Raw genomic sequence first — 20,246 nt, 5'->3', positions numbered from 1 at the left:
CATGCAAAACTCCTGTAGCATACAAGATATAGTCTGCTTATAGTGGGATCTCTTTTATAGTAGATAGGAGAGGCATTATTCCTAATTAAACAGTGTTTCTGTGAATATTGGAAGTTACCAAATTTAAAAATGTGAATATTTTGAGGCTGACATCTACCTCTACTAACTTTAGGTAGATAAGCTTAAGTTAATAATGCAGACCTTTAGGTCAATAGAGGGAAAGAGGAAATGCATGCATTGTTTAATCTAGTTTTAACCTGGCTAGGTGAGGAGAACTGACTTCCAGGACTCTTTCTTTCTGCTGACTAATAAAAACTGAAGTTGGCAAATTCTAGGGTTAGATTGTTAGGATTGATCAATTATACCCGTTAGCTGCAGCAGCGCATGAAAATCTGGTCTTTGGGTGATCAGTGTCAAAATTCTCATCAGCTTTGCTTGGTCTGCTAGAATTATTCTTGTAACAATAGGCAGCTCAAAGTATCCTTATTTTGCACTTGCTAGTACCTATGAAATATTTGTATAACCTACCAAGTTTGATAATATCTGAGAAGGAGATTCTGGATGGAAAATAAACTGTATGAGTAAGTATGAATTACTTTGAATTTCCTAGCCTCGGTGTTTCTCTGTGGATTGTTTTGGTGAAGTTTTCCTCGTGGCAGCAATCCCCATGCACACCTGCATATGAATACCTCAACACAGAGCATGTCAGGACCAAGCCTCATTATACAATATTAGCTGATCCTGTAGTAAATACCATCTTCGGCCTGTAGTGGTAAGAAACACACACCCAGAGTATCAGCCTTTCAATACTATGTATAAGGACTGTTTCCCTATTCTCTGAACTTCCCTGCATTCCTAAAATGTTTTAATTTCATTTTCATGTTTCAATTCTCCATTCAGTTGTGCATATTAAGAAGAGATACAATATTAAGAAGAGATTTGTGTGTAGAATAGACTATACTATAATCATTGCCTCTAATTGCAGAGATCACAGAGAAAAGAACAATTAGGTGCCTTATAGCTTAGCTAATGAGAAAATCAGAAGCTATCCATTTACTTTGATGAAACAAAGTAAGATTGGAACAAGTAGCTTTGAAGCCACAGAAAACATTGTTAATTGGAAACATCAGAGTTCTTAGAAGTCTAGTGTGTATATAACTTCTTACAGATTTTACTGCTGTGGTAGTTCACTGTATCTGTTTAATTTCACTACAGATCTTAGTGACTGAACTACTCTTCATTGTTTGAAGTAACTTAATTTACTCTGTGGAAGGCCTGGAGCCATAAGTGATAACAATAGCCTTGGATGCCTTTAATGATTTATATATTTTAAAACTGGAGTTAGTTCTATGAGTTTTTCTTGTAAATGATATGTTAGGGCAGCAGGAGTACCACAAGTACAAAATATTGTAATCATCTAGAAACTGCCAGAAAGCTTCCATATATACTTTTCTGTTATGGAATATTACATATGAGGAGGTTTTGTGGAGATTTTATTACTGAATTCTAATGAAATTATTACTATTTCATTAAAATATTCTATTTTCCTGTACAGAAATTAGCTTTCCCTGCTTTTATATTATATTATAAAAGTAATGTTACATTGTATGCTGAAAGTACTTATTGACTGAAGAAAGAAATTAGCAGACTTCGGTTACCTAAGAGAACACAATTCGAGGTACACATCCCTGGTATATTAAGAGCATTGTTTCTGCTCAGTAATAATTCTGGCATATTGTAAGTTTCATTTAAAATTTCTTTAATTGAAGATGGAAGGGAAAATACAGTAACCTGCTTTATGTTTAGGAGAGTATGGGAAACAGCTTAACTGTATCATATTAGATTATGTCCAAGGGTCATTCAGAAGCCTTGTGGACTCATGAGCTCAAGGACTCTGGGCTGAGTTATCTAAATCTCATGTCTGGTAACTACTCTATAGCAAACCCTTCTTAGAGCAGAAGAGATGCTTTGAAACTAGGCATCTGTAATGAGGCATGTGAATTAGGATCTGAACTGCATGCTTCTTTCCATGTGCTATGGAGGGAGCCCAGAATGGCCAGCTGAGACATAGAAGTCTGCTGTGTAGGTTGACTTTTAGGATATTTAAATTTACAGGTCTGTGTGTAGGTGCCTATCCAGTAGTCTATACTCCTATCACCAACGGTGCAGTACTAGGAAATGCTGACTGTAGAGAACAGGATTATTAATTTGATCAACTACAAGGAAACACCAGTAAAAGCTGTTAAATTTGCTCTGTGCCAAGATGTCATTAGTTTTCCATGTTACTGGTGTTCCTGTTTTGCTATGGAAAGAAAGTAATGACTTATTTAAGGTTTAAACATTTGCCGAGTCAAGGCCAACTAAGAGTAAGCCAGGTGGGACTGGAGATTCTACTTCTCTCCAGGCTCCCATTCCAGTACTAACCCATCTTAATGTAATTTCTTTTCATTTTGTTTTCATTTGAAATTTTCTTTGTTGCCTCTTACACCTTCAGCTTCATATCCATTCACTGTTTACTTTCAGAAAGTGTCTCTTCATTATTATGAAAATAATAGTGTGTCCTGGTTTAGAGTAAATTTGGGAGAAAATTTCTAAAGGGGTCCCTCTAGAAAGCAGATTCAAGCGGCCCCTCCCCCACCTGGTTTGGGAAAAGATTTCCTTGGATAAAAATGGAAAAAAGCCTGTTTATTTAACAAGAAAATTATTTAGAAGCATATAATAAAATGAGTAATATTAAACAATAAAACCTCTTTCTGTTCTGAGGAGATGGCAAATTCAGAAAGTACTTGTCATCAGGTGTAGCTCAGCTCACTGAGTCTATTATCAGTCCCTGCTGTGCTGGAAAATTCCATGTCCTGTGCCCTGGTGGGTCACAGGTGTGAGCTCCCAGTGTTTTTCTGGGTTTTCAGTCAAGCAGGGCCAATCAGTTCCAAGAAAAAGAGAAACCACAGTCCAGGGAACTTCTCTGCCTCAGCTAGCTAAAAACTAACTAAGAGCAAGGAGAGCCCTCTCCAACTGCCCACTGTAGGCAGCACAGTCCAGGACAAAGATGTGGGGGCACAAGTGCAGTTTCTGATAACAAACTCCACGCTTCTTTTCCTCCCCTTCTCTCTTGGAACCAGTCTTAAGGTGCAGAATTTAATAAAATTAAATTTAATAATAAATAAAGTAATTAAATTAAATTAAATTAAATTTAATTTAAAAAATTAATTAATTAAATTTAATTAACAGAACAGACAATTAGGGATACCAGCATCATAAAGTCACCCTAGGACATAATGTAAAAATATGATAGTCTTTTCACTATTTGTCCTGCTTTATTCTAAACCTGAATGATCATTTAAATCATCAAGAAAGCCCACCCAGCACCTTCCATAACCTTTGTTTTGGTTAATAACAGCTTTATATTTTAAGGCAAATCTTTTGAGTAGTTAATGGCATTTTAAAACAATCAAACATTAAATGACTGCCAGTGTATTATCTGGTTTTGGAGACAGAATGTTCTATTGTAGAGTGAAACTCTGATTATGGTATATGATCCTTGTTTCCTCCTTTTCCATTAGTCTGTTTTAAATATTTAATAATTTGAAGAATGCAACATTTTTGTTCATTTCATTACTTGGTATTTAGTTGTATAGTGGATTGCATGACTCAGCTATGAAGTCACTAAAAATGACTGACAGATAGTTCTTGGTTCTGTATTTTCCAAGTCATAGGAGGTGACACATTCACTGTAATTAATTTCCAAAAAAATATTCTCTTTTGTCCTCAAAGGTCTCAGGCTTCAGTTTTCAGTAGTATAACTGTGCATTCCAAGTACATCAGCCTTGTTGAATCTGAGAAAAGAATATTTGGACATTTACTTTTTTTTTAAAATAACTGTCTACATATCACACGGCTCCCAAAGCAAATTTACTGTCTTTCTTGTCTGTTGTGTAGTGAGAATTTCATGCAGTAGCAGATAATTACTTAAGCAAAAGAAAACCATCTGTTGTGATTTTATGTTTTTGAAGATTGGCTATATTTAAATAACAGATTTAATCAAAGCTATGGATGGTATTCCTTTTTCTAGTGTGACACAAGTACAGGAAAAAAAAATGGGTATTGCTTTTCTGCAAAGTATTTTACACAATATTATTCACTTTCTGTGGGGGCAAATGAATTTAAAATAGCTGGTTAAAGGTTATTGACCTTTGATGGTAACAGAGATTTCATGCACTTAAGCAAAATCTATTATGCTATTTCAAGCTGGGGGAATAATGGGTCTGTTTTGTTCCCTGAATATTAAAAGGATCATATTCAGGTGTCTCAGAAAACTGCATATAAAGCAAAAAATCATGGGCAAGCCCTATCTATTTAGGTAGCTTTGTATGGTTTAAATCAGTTAAAATATTGTGCAGATTTTGCAAATATAGACCATTGCTTGTTAAATTCTACTAGCAAGGGAATTAAGCCTTAGTCTTTAGCTGCGAAATAGAAGAAATAATTTTTTTTTTTGCCTTGCAGCAGTTGGTAGAATAAGAAAAAAAAAAAAAAGAAAAAAAAAAGAAGCTAAATGTTAGTACAGAATCCTATACCGAAGACAGCTTTTAACATTAGCCAGAAATAGCCAACTTGTCAATTACTACAATAAGGAGAATTTCCCTTAAGCCAACAGTTAACAACATATGGGACATATGACATGTGCAGAAAAATCTAATTTAGAAAAGTAGTGGGCAGGGATTAAAGAAAAATTTACTGCAAACCTGACACTTTACAGTAATCTAGAATGTGATAGCAGATATACCAAAAATATTTTTGATTTAAACTGTAATTTAATTTGAAGTTATCCATAAAATCTAGTGTGGTTCCACTAAAATCTCCCACAAAGCTGCTTGCCCATTCCTTTCCTGACAAGGACAGCAAGATTGCTTACCAGTTACTGTCACAGGCTAAACATTCAACTTGGTGGAATTTGTCAACTGGAGTAGGCTCAGGTAGTGAGAAACAGAAAGACAAAAATCAGAACAACACTTTTCAGGCTTCACTTCTTCACTCCATTCTCTTCTACCATCACAGGCAGCACATGGAAGTGGGGGAGTTCGTACATGGCTGTCTCTGTCTCTGCCCCTTTTCTTTTTCACACTTTTCGTCTGCTCCATTCTGGGCTTTTTTTCCAGGTATGGAGCTCCTTTAGGAGTGTCTATCTGCTTTGCCACGGGTCACACTTGTCTGCCAGGCTCACCTGTGTCCTGCTGAGGGTGTACTAGAGCTGATATGACAGCCCCTGCCCCTCTCCACACAACCCGTCCCTACAGCCCCACAGCTACCAACACCTGGACAGTACCTCTCCTCGTGTGTTTCTCAATACTCTGGTGCTTGTTGTGAGAAAAAGACCAAAATGAAGATCCTAATTGTGTTCATTTTTCATTGGGATTATTTGTTGTTGGTTAAAAAGAATGAATGTGTACACCAAAATTTTTTAGTATTGAGGTTGTGGTACAGAAGCCCGTAAACGGATCTAGTAATACAATGAGGGGACAAAAACCCTTGGAGTTTCTTTAGTACAATCAAGAAAATAAAGGGATATAAATCAATATTATTTGAGAAAAATACTTGTTTAGACTTTAATATTTCAAACTATTTCACAGACATTAAGGAATTATTGCTAATATACTGCAATAAGAACTGACTAATGTGCCAACACATTAAGATTGTTAGCACTAAAGATCAGCAAGCTTCAGCTAAAACTAAATTCTCTAATATATATTCTGGTTTAGAACCATATGCACCATGATTTTGATTTATATTTACAAATTTTCTTTCAACAATATTGATGCAGTAGGTTGACAGGAAAATAGGCAATCAAAACAAAACAGCCTCAGGGTGGCTCAAAGTTTTTTCCCTTTGATTCTTGTTGATTGGGAACTACCTACTCATGTGATTATCACACACAAAAATATCTGTTTTCTGAAGAGAGCCTGATTAATTGATAGTAGGATTTAGGTGTTAGTGTTTTCAGTGAAAACAAAGGAATAAATGAAATGTTTCAGTAGGTCCTTTCAAAAAATGAAGCACATGGAAAATGCGACACATTGGAAAATGTCATAGATGAGAATGTTCATTTTCCTTTGCCCTGTGTGTTTTCTAATGTAAGTGTGAATAAGCTATCTTAATTTTTAAATTTTTATAGTTTTTGGGGGGATTTGAAGTCTTAGATTCTTCTTAATATTTTTGTGCTTCCAGCATGTCACCCATAAGTTTCTATCAAAGAGAAAACCCTTAAATTCACTATGCAGACTTTTGACACTGAAACGAGCATTTAAAATTATAGCCAGTGGTTTATGATCTAGTTTTCAAAGAGATGCTAGAAGGAAAACAGCCCTTGCTAAGATTTGAAAAAAGGTTGTGAAGAACATCAGAAACTAGGGATGCCCTTTCAGTATCCTTTTTAAACAACTTATCAAGAAATAATCTATTTCGTTACCATCAGAACCATATTATCCCTTTTTTATAGAATTCCTAAAACTATAAAATTTATCTAGATGGAAAAAGATGTCAGTGCCCACAGTGCATCCACAGGCCCTGTGACCTCTCCTCCACCCCTGCTCCCAGGGGCTTGGCTGCCTGAGCTCCAGGCCAGCTGTGGTGGCCTCATGACCTGGGAGCTATCGGATGGGAAGGAGCTAAGCTGAGAGGCAAAGCTGGGAGCAGCATTGTCATGATCTTTCACTCATCCTTTTTCTCTGGAGCCACATTTAGTCTCAGGTCCTTGCTTGAGGCAGTCCTCAAGCTGATTCTTGCTGACCCCAAACCTGGACCACTGACTTGATTCCTTGCTTCATCTGATTTACCTGGATTTGTCAATGAAGGCTTTTCTGGCAATCACAGAACTTCTGTTATCCCTGATTCCCATCACCAGACCTGCTCAATTTTCTTTTTTTGGGACTGTGTCCTGGTCAGCAAGGATGGTGACCTGCCTGGCCTGTGTTTACCCTCAGCTCCTGCCTCCTTTCCATGTCTTGGGTTGCCTGCTTTTACTTCTCTCTTACAAAAAAATGTTAACTATAGCATACTAAAACATTGCAGTAAAATCTGTAGTGTAGAAATACCATCTGTGATGATCTAATTTCAGACATGATATTTACCACAAGTAGCTGGAGACAGTGATATAATTATTTTGCTTCTGTATTCAAGTATTACTATAACAAATAGAATAATAAACATGCAATACATATCCACAAATGAATACATTAATATAAAGCCTTGAAATTGTGCCAGCTTTTTGAAATAAATTACAAAAATTATTTTTGTTTTCATGCGAGTTAAGAGACAGTTCATGTAACTAATTTTAGCTGAAAGGATCATCAATGTCCTTGTTGTAGAAGAGAGAGGAATAAAAGTATGTTCACTAGAGCGGGAGAATTGTCACTCTGATATCCACATGAGGAGGAGGTAGGAACTTCACTTCTGAGAGCATATTCAGGCTAGAAGCAGATAAACCTAATCAGCCCATGAAGCCAACTGTGCCTTGGACTGCATCCAAAGCAGCGTGGGTAGCAGGTCAGGGGAGGAGGTTCTGCCCCACTGCTGCACTCTGGTGAGACCCCACCTGCAGTGCTGCATCCAGCAGCATCTTGGGTCCCCAGCACAGCAAGGACATGGAGCTTTTGAAACGAGTACAGAGGAGGCCACCAAGATAATTAGAGGGCTAGAGAATCTCTCCTATGAGGAAAGGGTGAGAGAATTGTGCTTGTTCAGCTGGGAAAAGAGGAGGGTTTGCAGACGTAGTTGCAGCCTTGCAGTACCTGAGGGGAGCCTATAGGAAAGATGGACAGAGACTGCTTACATGGGCAGCAACAATAGTTTTAAACTGAAAGAGAGTAGGTTTAGATTAGATGTTAGGGAGAAATTCCTTACTGTGAGGATGGTGAGGCACAAAACAGGTTGCCAAGAGAAGCTTGGCAATGTGGATGCCCCATCCATGGGAGTGCTGAAGGCCAGGTTGGATGGGACTCTGAGCAATGTGGCCTAGTGAAAGGTGTCTCTGCCCACAGCAGGGTGATTGAACTAGATCATCTTTAAGGCTTCTTCCAACCCAAGCCAGTCTATGAAACTAATGATGCTTCACTAAACATATGTAATGATATCGTTAAAGGCAGACAGGCAAAACCCTCCAGCAACATCCAGTCAGTACTGCTGCAGTGAATTAGAGCTATAGGCCTCAGTAGTTTTACAAGTATACAGTCTTTTGCAGAATCTGAAAATATTGGCTTCCCTTCTCACATAGTAAATGTTGCTGGCACGTATCTGTTTATATGCTGACCTTTGAAAAGCAGATTTACATAATGCCAAGTGATACGTACAAGAGCTATTGAACAATTCAATCTCACAAAAATAATGCTTTTTACAAAGATATCTACTAAGCAGCCAAAAAAGTCTCTCTAAAATGTAAAGCAAATAAAATAATAGATATATCCAGATATTTCAAATAATTAAAATTACTATTTAAAGAATTTTACTGTGATTTATTTTTTTTAACATGCCTATCCTATTCTATGCCACACAGAAGAAAAATACAAATTCTAAACTGTGATATCCCCTGAGTTATAGAAGGGCAAGAGAGGCTCATAATACATGGGGTGAAGAGCCTTGATGTATCTACAGCTCTGTGCAGGAAGGGCAGATATATAGATAAAAGTGAGAGAAAACTCAAGTATGAGAAGAGAGATCAGCTTCTCAAAGCCATTGCAAGTTTTTAAGGTACATTCGTACGTTGTACATAACGTACATTGCAAGGCAAGATGCTGTTGTTGATACTTTTCAATACTGTTGTTGATACCTCTCCTTAAGAATGTTAAGCCCATTGGAGAATGAGACCTCCTGCATGCTACAGCAAGAGCAGCTGTTGAGGGTGTGTGCAATGGGTGTTTGCCAGAGGGCTTCAGGTTTTCCTTTGTACTGGTCCCAGGAATGGGTGTTCCCCTTGCACACTTCTTTGTACTGGACATTTGTGAGGAAAATGTGTTTAATAGCAGCCCTCAGTTCTGTTTGCCTTGTACTTCTTTATCACTGAAACTTTTGGAAAGTTACTTTTGCATTATTTATCTGAGGTTTTTCTATTCCTTTTGGTTGACACTTCTATAACGACATGCCAGGGAAGGTGAGACAGCCAAAGCACATAAAATAGCCTTGTCAGGTGTTTTTCTTAAACAGTGAGAGGTAATTTATTTTGTAGCTTTTAGGTTATGCTCCTGCCTGACATCAGTGCTGATACTCATCACCAAATGTGTGCCCTGCGGGGTCACTGATGTTTTAACTGCTCCTTCTCTATCTTATCTCCTGCAGAATTTGGGACCATGTAGCTCTTCTGATTTTACAGGGTATTTGGAGTGGTTTTTGCATCATATGCCTTTTTTTTAACTTTCTAGTTTTTGAAATATGGATATGTTCCCATAGTAGATGCCAATGTGTTTTTCTTCCTCTTTTTATTCATGCTGGCTGTCGTCCCACTTCAGCTGAATATCTAAACCACATTTCCCCTTTGGAAAGCAACGTGAAGGTCACTCTTTGATTCAGGCAGAGAGTTACTGTATGAGTAGCATTTTTTTGTTTCATCCAAATTCCTGGAAAGTATCACACTCTGGGGAGGTAGAGTGAACTCCCCAGAATTATGAACTTGATTAAAGGAAAGCACTTATTGACAAGGCCTCCTTGGTTGAGCCTCACAGAAAGATACATTACATGCTTGATAAATCTACTTTTCAGCTCCCACCAGAGAAATCTTTGCTTGAAGCCTAATAGCTCTTGTGATCTTGGAATTCAAAACTGTGCTTCTAAGACTGAAATTTAGATTATTTTTGCATGTTTTCATTATGTTTTTTGTAAAGGTAGAGAAAGGGAAATTCTATTGTTTCTGTAGCATTTTCAAACCTACTCTGGATATTTAAAATTGAAGTCTGTGGAACCATGTTGCTTTGGTACCTCTCTTGCTGTGCTGATTTACTTCTGTTTGTTTAGTGAAATATGTATCATTCATTTATACCACTATTAGTCTGAAGCCAGTAAACCTGTCTTGAATAGGTTTCAGATTCACACGGACTGTGACTTTTGTTTCTCTGTGACATGGTTTAATGTGTTTTCTCTGAGCTCATGGCTGCATTACATTTATGATAGGAAATAATTATTAGCAGCAATTAACGCAACTGAATGCTTTTCTTGATTTCTTCTTAAACATGAGCAGAGTTAATCTTTCGATGGCTATGTTTTTTGTGGTCCCAGATAAGTCACACCAAGGAACTATAAAAGGTAATTTACAGGGAGTAAGGATCAATATTTCACTGTTAATATAGCAATGTACTGATATGTTAATTCTCTGACTATGCTGGGTGTAAGTCAGTAGTAAATTGCTAGAAAAGGCTGAGTGGACTCATCTGGCCTCTGCCCTCAATGTGTAGGCATTACTGTAATTTATGTTAAAAATTATGAAGGAAACAAACTCATAATAACTGTATTTCACTCGCAGGGTTTTTAAAATCATTTTTCATTTTTTCTTCTTGGGAAAAGCAGAAACTGTATTTCTAATCTGTGGATTGTGAACTTATTTTTCAGTTTTGAGTGTTTGAGGTATTCTCAGACAAAGAATTAGTAAATTAATTTCCACCCATGTATGTGTATATGTTTGTGTTTGTCTAAATTACATCCACATGAAATATTACAGGGTGGATCCAGATACAAAAAACATAATTTTATCCATATCATATTTGTATTTGTGTTTTACAGTTGGTGTTCTTTAGTACAATTTAGGTGAAAGGTCTAAAAATAAGAGAATAGGAAGACAGTGATCACACTGAACATTTCACTTCAGAGCTGAAACTCTTACAAGTGTTGTAGGCAGCAGAACATAAAGCAGTATGTTGGAAAAAAAATTGAATGTTGGAAAAGAATTGAATTCTTTGATGAACTACATATTGTGCACTGCACCCATTTATACAAGGATATAAATGTGTACCCATTTATAAAGGGCAGATTAAACATAAGAAACTCAAAATATGATTTATCCTTAAATATGCTCCAATTGTTTTGGTAATGTAAAGAACTTCAAGAACTTTTGAAGGTAAAACATTGTTAAATACATATTGATTAAATTAATTTATAGTTTGTCTTTTTTCAACTCAGTGACAAATTTCAAATTCAGAAGAGAAACAAAAAATCATTTCTTAATATGATTTTTTGCTATGTCATGGCCAGAATAGAATTTCATACTCAAATTTCATTTTCTATATATTCATTTAAATAATATCATGAAACTAGAAGCAGAAAAATGAAGCCCCCAGTAGTTTTGGTTATTTATTCCAATCAAGTCACAGCCAGTTTCTAATTTAACCACTTTATACATTTATTGTATCCTGGTTCTTATTTTAAACATCTTCAGACTGGAGACTATGCTTTATTTTGGTTAAAAACTGTCTTTTTTTCCTTCTTTTTCATACTGTTCTTTGACAATTGTTTCAGTAGCAATGCTGCCACAAGCAATCCCAATTCATTCCTCTCATCCCCTCCTATTTGTTCCTCCTGCCACACCACATTTCCTCTTGGTTTATGGGACCCTGAAGTGGTCTTGGCTCCACTGGAGAACAAATCCCAGTTAGAAATAACCCAGGCATATCAAAAAGTGTTGAGTTTTAATGTCATTTACCTGACTTCACAATCTCTCAAGCAGCTCACCCACCAAATTTGAGGGACTGGTCTGGATACAGTGATGTATTTGCAGGGCTGAAAGAATGCAACAACAAAAAAATTAAATAAGTCCCAAACACGTGAGTGGCTTCCTTAGATTTTTTAATTCTTTTCCCAAACACAACTATTTCACACTCCCAGTGGGTTTCATGATATTTCAGCTGCTTTACCTGCAATTGCTCTTGCAGTCAGTGGGAGATCAGGGTAGATTATTAGACATTGCTCATTGACTTAAATCATCTATGTATCCACTGATAAATGTAGGCATAGACTTTCTGGTAACAGCATGTAAGTAAACACTCAAAAATATATACTAAATTCTATTTAAATGTTGATTAAGCTTTTAAAAACCTAGAACACAAAATCATATATCTGCTCTTTATGGATGAATAAAATAGCAGAAGGATTTATCCTTTTCTTTTTCCAGGTGTAGAGCTGAATTCCTTACGCCAAATGAAGATTCAGAGAGCTATGACAATGCTTACAGATGTCCGACAGCTCATCTCAAGTGGAGGGAGTGTGAATCAAAAGAATGAGGAAGGAGTTACCCTGGTGAGCGGCAACATGTAATCATCACCCTGAGAATATGCATATGGTGCCACAAGTTCAGCATGCTTGCAAAGCAATTTTCTTAGGAAGGTTTTGGTTCTACCTGGTGTTTTGAGAACAGATGTATGTAAATTCTATGCATAATATAGATTTTAAAATAGGGTAGTGCAACATCTCAATGACAACTTGTTTTCACCTGGTCAACAAATATGCAACATAAAATTTGATAGCAAAAATATTAATGCCATAGTTTAAAACTGTAGGAGATACATGTGGTCTCTGACATTCTGTGTGAGAGAGGGGGTGAATCTTCACTCAAAGATCCCTGGTTTTGGTTCATATCTTCTAGCTGAGCCCTACTAAAACACTGTTTTCTGTAGCAATCCAATCTTGATTCAGTGTATTGAAGCATTCACCAGATACGTGGAAAAGTACTCCTGCTCACAAATTTGCATGTTATTTATAGTCACTGGGTTTTATTATACTTTTTTTTTTTCTGCAATTAGATCTTCTATCCATTTGTTTTGTCAGGACTTCAATTTCTTCAGCTGTCAAATAATTCTACATTCATGTGTATTTCCATAGCATGTCTGTGGAATGTTCCCTTTGCATATAAAATCTTCCACATCATTATCAATCAATCAATCAATCAATCAATCAATCAATCATTCAGGCAATAAATGGCAAATCAGCAGCATTAATATATTTAATACATTTTGAAAAGTACCTTGGGTTTTTTTCTGCAAATAGTGTACAAATATAATTAAAGCACTAATAATTATTGCTATCATTTCTGCATTTGCATTGAATTACATTGCCTGATACTGAATTAATATATTCAATTATTCCATAGTTTAATATGTGTGGAGTGTTTAAGCTATAACTGAAAAATTGATCACCCTCAGTACCTGGATTGAATCCTGCCACTGGCTCTCTGCAGAAACAAAATGCTATAACTTTTGGGGTGACATCCCCAAGGTCTTTAACTGTTTTTAAAAACAGGAGGAGAGCAGGGAAGGGGTGGGAAGAAACAGCACAAGTTTTAGTTTGTTTCATAAAAGCATTAATTTACCTTCTTTTATCTAAGCTGCTAAATCACATAGCTATTGTACTTCTGTTGCTATTTTAGTCAGAATTGTCTGAGTTATGCTGAGTTATGAACTTAAATAAATCTTACTGTATAAAAACTTTCCTATAGTTAGCTGGAACAGTTGAAATACATTTCTGAAAGATGTTTAACAGAACTGAAAATACTGGGAGAAGAACATTGTAGATACTTTGGAGTTTTTGCTATTTTCTTAGCAGAATGTTGACAAAAGGGATACTTTTTGCATGAAGAGTTTTTATGCTGAGATCTGATTTTTTAAAGATATAGATACAAAGTAGGTGATTTTGCTTTTCTTTGAGATTTCTATTATGTGAAACTTTTGTTTGACAAACTGGTGGAAAATCCAGTATACCTCATTATTCATGGGTGTTGAGTTAGCCAGTCTGTGATAGCTGTATGGACATCAGAGGGTTCTTGGAATAGTGTTTTGTTCCTCTACATCTCTCTCTACAAAAAAGACAAGTTTCTCTGTTTTAAGTCTCAAACCAATTTTGTTTTCTCTTGACAGGATATATATATGTATATCTATCTAAATACATGTGTAAGTTAATATGAATCAAGCAAGAAATTGTTGTTTTAAATATATAAATACACACTTTCTCATTGACTCATAACACCTACATATGTGTGCAAGCAATGCGAACAGACACAGACTTTTTTCTGCTATATTCTCCTCTAATAATTTTTCTTTGAAATATTCCAGCCATAAAATATTTCCTAGGGGCTTTTTCACTGCTTGAAAATAGCACTTGTCAAGTTGATGTCTGAATTGAAAATGTAGCTTCTGTTAAAACACACCCTCCCTCCACTATAAAGCTATGTCAAATTACAGGAAAAAATTCAGGGTTTTCTACATTGGAAAACATAGCATGCTGAATCAAAGTTCTGCCCCCAGGAGAGTTGTGCACCCTTTCCAGGGGAAGATTTTGGATGAGTTGACTGTATTCCTTCCCACTGTATCAATCGTATTCATAGTGAAAACTTTATGCATGCTCTGTGTTGCAGCTGAACCAGAAATACCAGATAAGGGAAATTATATCCTGAACTCTCATTTTAGTGTCTCCTATTCTTACAGTGACTTTGGAACTCCATAGTTGTAGTAGCAGGTTTATTGCAAGACATTTTTATTGCCATTATCCATCCATTTCAATCACCAGAAAAAAAATATCTTCTGCTAACAATGCCTCGGGGAGAAAAAGTCATGCAGTGGGGCTGTGCAGTTTGGGGACACAGGGACCAAATATAATCTGACTTCTCAATTTCTGCAATATTCCTATGCCCTATTCTTACTGTCCAGTGTGAGTATTAAGTTCTTCTGGCTGGGGATGATCAGTTATATTTTGCCAAATTCCAAATTCAGGCCTTGTCCCCCTTGTTCCCAGAAACGAAGGGAATTATTTGTCATAGCAGAGGACTATGAAAAAGTAAAGACCATTAAACCATAACCTGGATCAATCTCATCATATGAAATACATGCCTCAACAGACCTTCATCACATATAAGAAACAATTTCCATCCAAACCTGCAAATTAAATTTCTTCCCTGATATAGGGTTCCTTATTACATTTTATTCTTCTACTAGATTATTATGAGAGAAAATAATTTTATTGCCCTATTATGTCTTTCCCTTTTTCTCTGTTCACAAGACCTGTTTGGTATTATATTGTTTTATATTTATTTTGCGCACTTCGTGTTTCTTTTAAATAAAACTATACATAGGGTTTTTTATATTAAAAAATATAATCTTATAAATAACATAGAGTGGAATTGATTGCTGATATAAATGCCAAACATATACAGAGCCTTAAATAATAATACATTGCAAAAGATAATGTCTAGCTCCTCAAATCAGCCATTAATAAAGATATTTTAAATTTATTTTTTTCTTTTCTTGTCATTACAGTTTTCATACTTTATCACTCTTACAGTATTTGCTACTCAGAATGACAAGCCCTGAGCAAACACAGCTACCTTTGGAGTTATCCCTGTTTTAGCAGGAAGTTGCACTACTTGACCTCCTGAGGTTACTGTTGACCTGAGTTTCTCTCATTCTGTTACTGCATTTTTCACCCTCCTTCTGTTTGACTTTGAGTCTTAAATGAAGTTTAGAGATACAGAAAATAAACCAAAAATTGTTTAAATAATTATAAATTAATGTAATTAAGTATTTAGGGAAGCAATGCAAGTATAGAAAATAAAATCTTTGTGGTTCAAAATCGAAAAAGTATTTTTTGTCACTAATTTTGTGCTGCAGTGTTAATGTGCTTGGTTTGATTATGTGCTAATAAATTCATTTTGGAGTAGTGTCAGCTTAAATCTGGGATATTTGAACCGATACAAAAGAAAGTTCTAGGCTCAAAGAGAGCCCAAGCGCTGTTGAAATCTATGATTCTACCTTGGCTGATGAAGGTATGAATGAGTTTGAAAGCATGTTCTCTTGAACCTATATATGAAAAGTGATAGACTAGATTGTTTAATAGCTCACAAAAAGCTAGAATTATTTTTTTCAGATGTATCTTTTTTATAAACACTCAAAAAGATTTTGCAGCGGTTTTCTTGCCTGTAGTAATCACATTTATATTTTGTGGTTGCTGTAACTGTGATTTAGTAAAGATATGAAGTACTACATCATGGATGAGTTCTTTAAACTATTAACATATGCAAAAATTAACTTTTATATTGCAGCTGCATGTGGCCTGTGCTAATGGATACAAGAATGTTGCATCTCTGATACTAGATCATGGGGCTGATCTCAATGTAGTGGATAATCAGTACTGGACACCCCTGCACTTGGCTGCAAAGTATGGACAGGTAAGGCATGATTTTTCACCTGCTTTTCTTTCCTTTATAGTAGTCTTCTGTAGCAACAGCAAATGCTTTCAAGTCTGGGAGACTATTCTACTTTAATGAAAAAAACTTTCTCATCCCTCTAGTACTGATTGGCATCTCAAATAACAGAGAATGAGCCTTGTAAATGTATTAACCAAATACAGCTCAATCTACCACCAGCAGCAGTTTGTCTACAGCAAAAACTAGGTTTGCACTGACATTTGAAAGGAAGACAAAATAAACACTTTGGGGTTTTTTTTTGTTTTTACAATCTAATATCAAAGTTTATTTAGATTTTTGCTGTGTGTATTTCTGTGAATAGATTTCCAGGATTCATCTAGCCGCTGTGTTCAGTTTTCCAGTCTCTGAGGTGTGGAAGTGTGTCCTGGGTTTGGGATTTAGAGGCCACTCCTAAACATGACTTGTCCCTCTTAATACTTTTCCAGTTTTCAGTTTTCTTACCTTTTCAGTTCTCCTTTATCCTCAGTCTCCCTAGATATGTTCAGTGAGCCTTTGTTACAGTTTGACTACTTTAGGAGAATTCTCCACAGCTCTCTACCCACCTCAGGGCATACAAATCACCACTCACCCTGCTAAAAATCTGATACATTTTAGCACAGACTTCAGAAAATAAAAAATACACTTAAAACAAGAAAACAGCAAAAATGTAGCAAAAGTTATAGTAAAATACTAAAAGTAGATGTGCTTATTTAGATGAGTTTGTCCTGCTGGGTAACAGATTTCTCTTATTGAGAGACTCTGTGTCTGCTCTTTTATAGAGTGTCAAAGATCTGCATGTTTTCATAACAGAATAATTAATTGAGTTTTATATACATATATATATATGGCCTGAAGTGTATCCTCAACAACTTCAGGTAATGTAAATTTACAGAGAAAAATTTCAGATAGAGATATACTGAATCAAAGTTTTGTTAGCCAGTGAGGTATCAGGGGTCTTTTCAATTTACTGTGGATTTAATTTTCTCATCCTATCTAACCCTATGCTGTTCTGTAATGCTGCTACAGTTCTACTACTCTCACTGATGCCTCTGCACTCACTCTGTCTGTGTTCAGACTTCAGCAGGGCAGGAAAGCTCTTACTCAGAAGTAAGGGATAGTAGTGGTGCAGTCTTGAGCTTCTTATTCCCACATTTTAGGATGGTTTACAGCTTAGGGCTTAGTACTACCACAATATGGTCGTTGTACTACAGCTGTCCATTTCTTCTATTGTAAAGCTAAACCCGAGTTTAATTGAAGAGGACTTGAAAGAAATCACTTGAAAGGGCTGGGAAAGGACTTACCTTTCCTTATATATGTGTAGCATGCATATGTTTGCACCACTAACTCTGGATGACTTGAAATACTCTTTTTGTTGTGAAGAAATGGGCCTATACATGTAAAGTTTGTAGTTGACAATGGTTAATGGAAAAAATGTCTTTCCTATTGAAGAATTCTAAGAGCCCAGATTGCTATTTTTGAAATTATCCTTTTTGTTGCCACTTTTGTTGGATTGCATCTCCCTTATGTCCCAGATGACAATAGTGTTAATTCTTACTATTTCAGGAGTTTTCAGTGAGGAGTAAGGGACCAGCTGCTCTAGTCTCTATACAACCAGCATGGGTACACACAGACAAAAGCCATGAAGGGACATTGTACTCTTCTTCACTAAAATTAGCTAAATACAGACTAAATATTTTCTTTTTGTAGTGTTAGTAAATAACAAAGTTCAGAAATATCTTATTAATTATATACAATTTCTCAATATTATTAAACAGATAAATACAGCTTTTGTGTGATTATGTTTGTAAGAAACAAGTAAATAATTTAAATTCCTTTATTAAAGGGATTTATTACATATCTTCTACTCTTTCTGGTAACTACACTATCAGGGTGTTTTTAAAATTTCTTTTCTTATGATGATAATTTTGAAATATCCTTTAGCCTTAGAATGAATTCACATGCTTAGAGTATTTATAATTCCATTTTGAGTAATTAATTATAGACTAATATGAGCATTGTTCCTATTTTGGGTAAAAGTAATTTGGCAGAAAGGAAATAATCTTAGACAAGATATGAATTGGATAGTCTCTTTTAAAGTAAAATATATTTATTAGGAAATGGTTATTTTTTAGCCAAAAATTTTAATGTTCCTTGAAAACGCAATTAATATAAATTCTGGACTTGATCCCTTACAGATTCACACTCATCTAACACATATTTGTGGCATATTTTTTTAAAAAGTCACACTTGAAAAACTTGCTAGAGTGATAAATATCTTGTACTGGAAGAATCTCATAAAGTCTATTTTGTTTTTGTTTGATGTCTTTTTAAGTTCTTGGGAGGATTTCTGTCCTTTCAGAAATGTATCTGAACAGCAAAATAATCTTTGCTTGTCTAATAAGCAATGATCTTTTAATGAGTGGTCACAGAAACTTCAGAAAATTTGTAGTAAGCCATTGTCATTGAATAGTTTTCTAGCACTGGTGCTGCACTACCTGCAACCAAACCCCATCCAATATTGGAATAATATTGTATTCCAGGAGTCTTAAAGACTGATAGATTTTTCTGTTTATAAAATAGCTGCAGATGTATTTTTCATGTGGAGAAGCTTCTCACCTTAATAAAATGCTATTAAATTAGTTATACAAATTACAGATTTGGTTTTTGAGCTATTTTATGGTACATACCTTACATACATATATTTTACATATTACAAAAAAATGTTGTCATATGAAGAAATTGTTACTCTATTTTAGAGTAACATCCAAACTAACTTGAAGCACTTCAGCTCTCTACATATACTATTCTATATATGCAAATACACAAAATGGGAAAAAAGCTACACATTTGTCTATTTGTAAAAGCACAGCAATAATGGAGATGGTACTAATTTACATTACCTGGAGAAAATAAAAAAACAACCAAAAACACCCCGAAAGAGCTGTCTAAGTTTTAAATTTATAGTGAGAAAATCTAATTTGCTTCTGCACAGGAGGGAACTTGTAAAGAATAAAGGCACTATAAGCTTTTTGCTACAAATCTCAAGTTGTGAATGAAGTGGATTGTAAAAATCTTCCTGCTCCATCTTCCACAGTAATTTATATGTAAAATTACTGGTGAAAGATACATCAATCTGAATGAACTAATCATGTGAAAGACATTACATCCACACCTTATAATAAACCTGGCTCGTAGAGATTCCTTGGTAATGGTAAATCCATTTTTATTTCGGATGGGGTTCTTCTCAACCAAATTTAGCCAACTAAACTTAAGGACAAAGTCAAAGCTTTTTCTTGTCTAATGGGAAGAATCACCTTTAGAAGACAACTCAGAGAATTCTAGGAGATGCATTTAAAACAGGGGAGAGGATTCAATGCTTACATGTCTGACCCTCCCTGGTTATAAAAGTCATGGGCATATGTCTACCATATGTCAGAGGTATAATATGAACATTTTTAAATCCTTCATGAGGAATCCAGATCAAAGTGTGGGGCTAAAAGATGGGGCAACTGCCCACTGGTGTTCTGGGTCTCCCCAGTCATCATTAAGGGCTCATGGAGTTGATGCCTTATATTTAGAAAACATAAAGTTGTACAGAGGGAATCCTAGAGGAGGAGTAGAATCAGATACTTAAAACAAAAACAATCTTATCACAAGCAAAACATAGTAGAATGCTGTTGTGTTGTTTCCAGAGAGGGAATAAGTAAGAGTTTTAAGTGTCAGTATGTATTACCCGATGTTGAAAAAAAAAAAATATCTGTGTCTATCTTTACAAATGTTTGTAAAGAAAACCAATTTAATGGATAAATTTACCATGTAAAAACATTAGTAGTCTAAATATTAAAACAGAGCATGGAGGAATGATAAATGAATTATCCTGTGACAGAATGTGTAGATCAAGAGTAGAATATTTTTCTTGCATAGGAGTACAGGATATTGCTGGTGAGTTTGAGGGTTGTGTACAGGATATGGCTACTGAGTACAGAATAGGACAGCTGAGGCTACTGCCTGAAGGTCAGTCTCTGTAAGACAAGAATCTGCT

The 20,246-nt window shown here is 35.6% G+C and overlaps 1 protein-coding gene across 8 annotated transcripts in view; it reads left to right on the top strand.

The window, feature by feature from the left end:
- The window catches only part of MYO16 (myosin XVI), a 356,263-nt gene that overhangs the window by 142,199 nt on the left and 193,818 nt on the right, over positions 1 to 20,246 (top strand). For all 8 annotated transcript variants that reach the window (XM_030280385.4, XM_072933685.1, XM_030280401.4 and 5 more), the window contains exons 6-7: positions 12,146 to 12,270; positions 16,061 to 16,186. In XM_030280385.4, coding sequence (XP_030136245.2) covers positions 12,146 to 12,270; positions 16,061 to 16,186 — 251 coding nt within the window. The remainder of the gene's footprint in view (positions 1 to 12,145; positions 12,271 to 16,060; positions 16,187 to 20,246) is intronic.

The sequence above is a fragment of the Taeniopygia guttata genome, chromosome 1 (genome assembly GCF_048771995.1).
Source record: "Taeniopygia guttata chromosome 1, bTaeGut7.mat, whole genome shotgun sequence".
Lineage (NCBI taxonomy): Eukaryota > Metazoa > Chordata > Aves > Passeriformes > Estrildidae > Taeniopygia > Taeniopygia guttata.
This window is presented reverse-complemented; position numbering and strand designations above follow the sequence as displayed.